The 7504-nt window shown below is 36.1% G+C and overlaps 1 protein-coding gene across 1 annotated transcript; it reads left to right on the forward strand.

The window, feature by feature from the left end:
• Positions 1–859: 859 nt before the first annotated feature.
• On the forward strand, positions 860–1820 carry LOC108216651 (uncharacterized). Its single transcript, XM_017389476.2, has one exon. It carries the CDS (start codon positions 1069–1071, stop codon positions 1600–1602), a length of 534 nt encoding a protein of 177 aa, XP_017244965.1. The 5' UTR covers positions 860–1068; the 3' UTR covers positions 1603–1820.
• The last annotated feature ends 5684 nt before the right edge of the window (positions 1821–7504 follow it).

The following is a 7504-nucleotide window of genomic DNA, read 5'->3' on the forward strand; positions in this document are numbered from 1 at the left end:
ACCTAAAATCACCATCCATACTCCGTCGTCCACCGTCATCGTCCACCACAAGTTCCGAGCAACCCTTCCCGAATTTTGTTATCACCAGATTCCTCCGTTAACACCATCATTTTTTTTACGAAAATAGTACTTTATGTCTGAAAAAACCTGCAATACATGATTTAAGCAAAATCAAATATTAGACCTGTGGCCTTAAAAAAATTTGTTGCAAATTATGGCAGTGATGACCAACACCCACAAAATATTTAAGAGTGCATTCTATTCTCTCTCTTGTCTTCTCACATTCTTGATTAAATTTTATTATTAAAAAGTTTTCTTTCTGTTAGTCCACTATTTTTAGGGAAATACTATATTAAGAGCAAAGTTTTTATATCCAGAGCAAACAAGCATAAAAAGACAAAACTGACCCCGTGCATACACAATAAGAGCAAAAAAAAAAAACAATGTGAGGGATAATTTCATCTTTTCATACTTTTTCAGCTCTGGATATAAAAATTTGTTCTGAATATAACATTTCCCCTATTTTTATCCTTTTTTTAGTACACATACTAATAAAATATAAAAAAAGATGAGTATAAATAGTATGGTTGGAGTTGAAATTTTTAGAAATACTATTTCCTAAAAATTAATATATTTAAAAGTCAAATTGATCAGTAAAACTTCACTAATAATTTATTGTTGTAAAAAAGAAAATTATTATTATTAACATCTTAAAAAATTTGAAATAACTTTATCGAATAAGTGTACCAAAAATAAAAAATATAATCAATTTCTTAAAAAAACATATTCCAACAAGACTAACCTTTTGTCTATAATTTTGGCATGATTACATTTGTCAAATCTCTGCAAATTTGTACGAAACCCGGAAGAAAATTGAACGAATACAGTCAAACGATTAGAAGCCAACCCAATGCTCTGACCAGACCGCCCAAAATGTATTGCCCATCCTCCAAGTAAACACAAAAAGAGGGTTTTAGTTTTGGGACTTAAGATCAAAGGAAAGGGGTTTAAGACTTGAAAAGAGTCGGCTGTTAAATTTCACACCCGAAACCCTAATTTAAGATCTCAATGTCTTCTTTTCAGACTCCAATTCAAGACTCATCATCACCAATTCAACCACCCATTCAACCCCCAATCCAAGAACCAATGAGCCCTCCAACCCCAGATCAAGAACCCCAACAAAACCCACAAGCTGATTCCATTCAATCCCCAATTCAAGAACCAATGAACACTACAAGCCCAGATCAAGAAATGCAACAAAACCCACAAGGTGATACCAATTTAGAGCAAGAAGAAGAGGAGGAGGGTGAGTGCGGGTTTTGCTTGTTCATGAAAGGGGGTGGCTGTAAAGATACTTTTGTGGGTTGGGAAAAGTGCATTGAAGAAGCTGAGAAGAATCAAGAAGATATTGTGGAGAAGTGCTTTGAAGTCACTGCTGCTTTGAAGAAGTGTATGGAGGCTCATTCTGATTATTATGAACCAGTTTTGCGGGCCGAGAAGGCGGCGGAGGCTGAAGCTGTTGAGCAGTTGGAGAAGGAGAAGGAGAAGGAGGAGGGAGGGGTTGTGGAGGGTGAAAAGGCGAAAGAAGAGGAGAAAGCTTAGAGCTTTATTGAGGTTTAGTGATTTTATACTTGTTTCATGGTTTCGGAAATTTGATTTTTTGGGTACCATTGAGGGTATTTTTAGATGCTTTTTATACTTGGTGTATTCTTAATAATTGTACTGATTTTGCTGGATTTGAGCTGCGGATGATACACTTTTGTGTATTGAAGCTTAAACGAACAATCTTATACTGCGGAATTAAATGGCTTTTATTTGTATGCCTAGAAATGAAATCTTTGTCTTAGCTTAAATAATAATCTTATACCTTGAAAATTGAATGTTGATCAGTCATATGTTAAAGATTAAACCTTTGGGTTTGAGCCTTTAGGACAGTAGTTTATATGTTTTTTTAAGGTTTTTTTAATATATTAGATATTTGGCTGATACCTATAAGCTCATATAAAGTGGGAAGGAGGTGGTACAAGTCTACAACTTAAGAAATAATGCTATCAGACTTGCTGATGTGCGGTTTCGGGGTTTCTGAAGTTATAAAATCAATGTACCTGTGTGTACATGCACAGGTATGCTCTGGAATTGTCCAGAACAACCTCAAGGCATATTATCTTTGCTTAGTATTGCAATATGTTAAATTTGATCGCAACTGACCAGCCACACTACATTATCCAACGAATTGTCAATTTTAAAATTTCAATTAAAATTGCAGAGTACCTTTCTAACGTATTACAAAAAATCTTTATTTATAAATCTGGGGCACAGGCCTTTGTGGCTGTTAAATTTTTGCAGCCACATTTATTAGAGCCAAACGGGCTGTACTAACAAACTCCGACGGATGTTCTTAGTTGTCCGTTAAAGGTGCTGAAATTAACTACTTCCTTTTACATAGTAAATTTTGACAAAATTTAAATTCCAACGAAAGACTAACTTTTGATGTGCCATATATCGCGCCATATATCGATACGTTTATTATGTCAAAAGATAACTTTCTTCCTAACTAGTTAGTATAAAATGCTCTGTAGAAAGTACCCTTCTGTAATTATGACCATGTAATTGGCTACATAGTGTTGATTGTTTTTGAAGGTGGAAGCAATATTATATTGTGTCCATTGACGTTCATAAATAATCAGATGTATAGGATGAGGTGGAGGGCAAAAAGGTGAAAGAAGAGGAAAAAGCTTATAGCTTTATAAAGGTTTGGTGACTTGATACTTGTTTCATAATTTCAGAAGTTCAATGTATTTGGGTATTGCTGAGGGTATTTTCAGATTTATATTATACTTGGTGTGTTCTTAATAATTGTACTGATTTGAGCTTCTTATGATATGCTTTTGTGTACTGAATTAAATTTTGATAATTCTCGTGTTGGAACCAATTTTTGACGAAAACTATATTGGCTTCATGCTTGATAATGGCGATCACCTTAAAATCATATGCATATTCACAGAACTGAAGAAAATAGAGTTTAATGGATTGAACTTTGAAAATACTATCTGTGGTGTCTCTCTTTTGAGTGATTACTGACCCTTTGTATAAAGATCAATAGTTCTATTGAATGTTAGTAATTGCTAATTTACTTAAATTCTGTCATCATCAAAGTACTACTACGTGCACCTTATTGATCAATGTCACTGAGTAAGAATTAAAGCCATAGTATGAATATGGAAATTAGACCAACTAGAGCACTACACTGCTGGAAGTTGGTCTTTGCCTCACTTCTGGTGATCGATATCTGTAGTCACTATTTTTTGTGAGCTTTAGTCTCGTGAAATTACCCTCCTGGTATATTGTTTTAGTACATACCAGTCTATTTTTGGTAAGTAGAGGTCAAACACTATATATTATTAGGAGGGATATCTGTTAGACTAGTTATTACAGATTCCAAGTTTTAATCTTGCCAATCTTGTATGTATAAATTAAGAATTTTAAAATTCAGTTGTAATCGCTAGCTTGTGTACAGATCTGACTGAAGTTCAGATTATATTTTAAAATTCCATTGCTAGGTTACCAGCTTCAAATTATATGCTAGATGATTTGTACAATTTGTTATAACAGTTCATTGTATATTTTTTATTTGTGAAATTTGTTTGTTGCACGTTTTGATCTATATGGTCATTTTTGCTGCTATATATATGTGTTATGCATGAAGCTGCAACCTTTGACATATTCTGAGTTTCTGACTAACAGCAAGGGAATTATGTTGTTATTTCTTTAAAAACAAGTGGTCATGTTCCTAGAAAATTGGATCTGTTCTTATATCTTTCAATCATCTTTTGATCGCAACAAGAAGGTGGATTTTATTGAGCAGTTCAATGAAAAGCTTCTTGTCAAGCAGGAGAATGAAAACCTACAGATCCTAGACGTATGTATATGTTTTCATCTTTTTGAAGTGACATTGCAGAAGATTCTAAATGTTGACAGTTGTGGTGACCAGGTTCGGAATTTTGAGGTAACAGAAGTCAGCAGAACAGAAATTAGGACTCCATCAGCATTTAATCTTATACATGAAAAGCAATAATTCCTAATGTTCAGGAATTAACAGTGGTGTCTGGAATTGCCATGGAGAGCTTGTGATTTTATTTGTGGATCACCTTTTGTGGCATCCTGATTGCAACACTAACTACATATGTCACAAGTGGCCAGGATCTTATCATATCTTATTGCAAACCTGCTCGTGGTGACTTGCTGCTTGAAGGTAATAGTAAATTGTTAAAGAATCTAGTATAAACTTAGGGGTCGTTTGGTTCAGCCTTTTCAGGTATCAAGTATGGGTTTAGTTCATTCCAAACCCATACTTGATGTTTGGTTGGAAAATTTATTCGTACAAACCCATACCTCAAACCCCCAAGGTATGGGTTTTTGATACCTTAGGGGGGAGGTGGGTATGGAACATGGGTATGAGGAATCAAAATTTTTTTATATTATATACAATTACATCAAATGCTTGACACAATTTTAAATCAACAACTCAAAATTGGATAAAATAAAATTATAAAATTATTTCTTCAATAAAAAATAATAATTTAAAAATATTTAAATTCAATATATTATTCATTCTATCACTCAACCAAACACATGATATCAAGAATGATACATCATCCCCATACCACCTTAACCCGATTCCTCATTCCAAACTCATACCACTCCGTGAACCAAACAACCCCTTACAGCTATAATTCCTCGATGCTGGTTGCTAATAAAATTAAACTTGAGAACTGCTGGCTGGTTGCAACTGAGTTCTATGTCTAATTTTCTTCTCCAAGTACTATATTTTTATTGAACACAACTAGTACATACTATTTTTTTTATATATATTCCTTGACATTTTACTTGTATATATATATTAGTAATAGTGGTATATACATGTATACTGAAATTTAATCTCTACTGGTGTGAACCTTTTGGTTGGCTATGGTACAATGTAACTGATAGTAAAGTGAAATTAAGACTTGACTATGCATGTTGTAGCAAATGTAATAACCTCATAAGCCTGTAATATAGACAAGAAGATGCATGTACACCCACAGGTAGTGGTGGCCAAACGGGCGCCCGTGACGAGACGAGACGAGTCGGAGGCGAGACGAGTTTATGAAAGGTGAACTCGCGGACGTCTCGTTTAAGGCTAGCGAGACGAGACGAGCCGAGACAAATCTCAAATTATTAAACTCGTGTCCAACTCGCGAGTTTGGCGAGTTGGACGAGTTATGATATTTTTTCGAGTTGGTCTGCGAGCTCTGCGAGCTAGTGTTGGCCACGAAGCGAGACTGCACGAGGCGAGTTTGCACGGGCGAAGTTGTAGTAGCTACCTAGTCACAGACTCACAGCATTATGAATAGCCTGGATCACTCTGGATGGAAAATACAAAAGATACACGCATGCACTTTTTTGGTGATTCTTTTTTCAAAAATAATAAAATAATATTTTTTGTCTGCCTAATAGATAATTAAATATTCAGATATATACTATCTATCATATACTTAAAATTTGATAAGTAAAAATGATAGTTTGTCATATACTTAAAATTTGATAAATAAAAAAATGTGTTAATATACAGTAAATGTGTTATGTTGAGATAAAAGAATTATTAATGTAAGGAAAATCATTTATCAATTGAATATTAATTGAGACAAGTGTGACAGAGTGTTGATAACATTGTCTACTCAGTATTATATTCAACAGTATTAAAGCATGATTTTTAGTATATAATATGAATGAAAAGGTAAAAATGAAGGTGTAAATCTCTGCACGGCGAGACGAGGCGAGCTCGTGTGAGACGAGACGAGCTCGTACGAGGCGAGCTCGTACGAGGCGGGCGAGACGTCTCCGAGACGAGTCGATACGTTCGAGCCGAGACGAGACGTTCGCGTTTTCTCAAACCCAGGCTCGTGATCGTCTCGTATAGCTTAACGAGATGAGGTGAGTTTTAACTCGTCTCGCGGCGTACCGGTATTCAAAGAGTTAAAAGACGAGCCGAGACGAGTCGATCCGTTTGAACTCGTTCGTTTGGCCACCTCTACCCACATGTTCTGTACATACATTTCACATTCATGTTATATACACCCACATGCCAGGTGGAAACTAAATACATATATATTAGGAGTGGCAATATTGAATACGATCAGGAAACTTGACATGACATATCAAGGTTAGGGATGAATGTTTGAGGTTTGCGACTTTTTAGTTGATTTCAGGTCACTCGAGAAAGTAAAATTATCGGGTTGACTCGCCCAAATCAAACCTGATCTGAATATGTAGAGCTGAAGTCGTTATAACTTTTGATAACTCTATCGGGAGCTTAAAGTCCACAAAGGGTTCACATATGCAGGACTGCAGTCAAGAACCTACCGTAATATGTACTTGTGGAGAAGGTGTGAGTGAATAATTAAGAATATCATTATCATAGTACTAGATAATGACGGATTGACAGTAACGGTTAATTGGTGATTGTCTAGGACTGTGAATACGCTATCTAGGCATGGTGCACCAGTTGGTGGGTTCTTGATGCCATTTAAATGTTCATTGAAAAATCTTCTGATCTCGGTGTGATTTGCATGTTCATATATGACATTCCATGTGTTCTTTGTGCAGCTGATTCAATCAAAATCAGCAATATCTTGTCTGGCCAATGCTTGGCCAAAACCAAAGCAGGCAACAGCCTTCCGCTTGAGAAAAACAATTGTAGTAGCAAATGCAATTTGGGCAGAGTTGCAGATGCACCGGAAGACATCACTGCTCTCTTTTACGACGAATAATGCAATAAGATATGAGTGCTGGTCCCTGGCATATGATTGCCAGGGAGGGGTTAAGTAACATATAGTTTTCTGGCCGTTGGATGCATATCCAGCGGCCAGGATTATAGCTAGACAGATTTTCCCCGTCTAGCGGTTAAAAACCGCTAGACGTGTTAAAATTTTGTTATAATCTTGGCCGCTGGATATGCATCCAACGGTCAGAAAATCATGGGCCAGTTAACCATTTGTGGATCAGGACCCATAAGATATATGCCAGTAACAATGTTGGCCTGGTCCATTATTGGTCTAACTTAAGGTGCTCTCTTTTAACGGTGGATTGGCTCTTGGAGCTTGAATGACCGTATCGGCCCTGACAAGAAAAACTTCTGATAGATTGTTGTGAAATATTTTTGTTCCTTTTGGTCACAGGTTCGACTCCCGAAGGAAGCAGAATTTGTGATTATGCCTCCTGGATCACAGCATGTCGGTTTACCTGGTTCACGTAGTTTGCAGGCCATTACGTGAGCTCGTGCGTTTACCCGCTGGTTTATACGTAAAAAAAAAAAGAAAGAAGAATTTATTTTTGTTCCAACAATTACATGCTCCATCTCCTTGTGATTGTTTGTTTCAACGGTCCGTAGACCTCGGAGACAGATTACAAGCAGGTTTAAAATCATCTCTTTTGATCGTAAAATCATCTTCCTCTTACTGTTATA

The sequence above is a fragment of the Daucus carota genome, chromosome 4 (genome assembly GCF_001625215.2).
Source record: "Daucus carota subsp. sativus chromosome 4, DH1 v3.0, whole genome shotgun sequence".
NCBI lineage: Eukaryota > Viridiplantae > Streptophyta > Magnoliopsida > Apiales > Apiaceae > Daucus > Daucus carota.

Excerpts from the sequence above, each read along its gene's own strand:
- LOC108216651 (XM_017389476.2), top strand. The coding sequence starts at position 1,069 with ATGTCTTCTTTTCAGACTCCAATTCAAGACTCATCATCACCAATTCAA.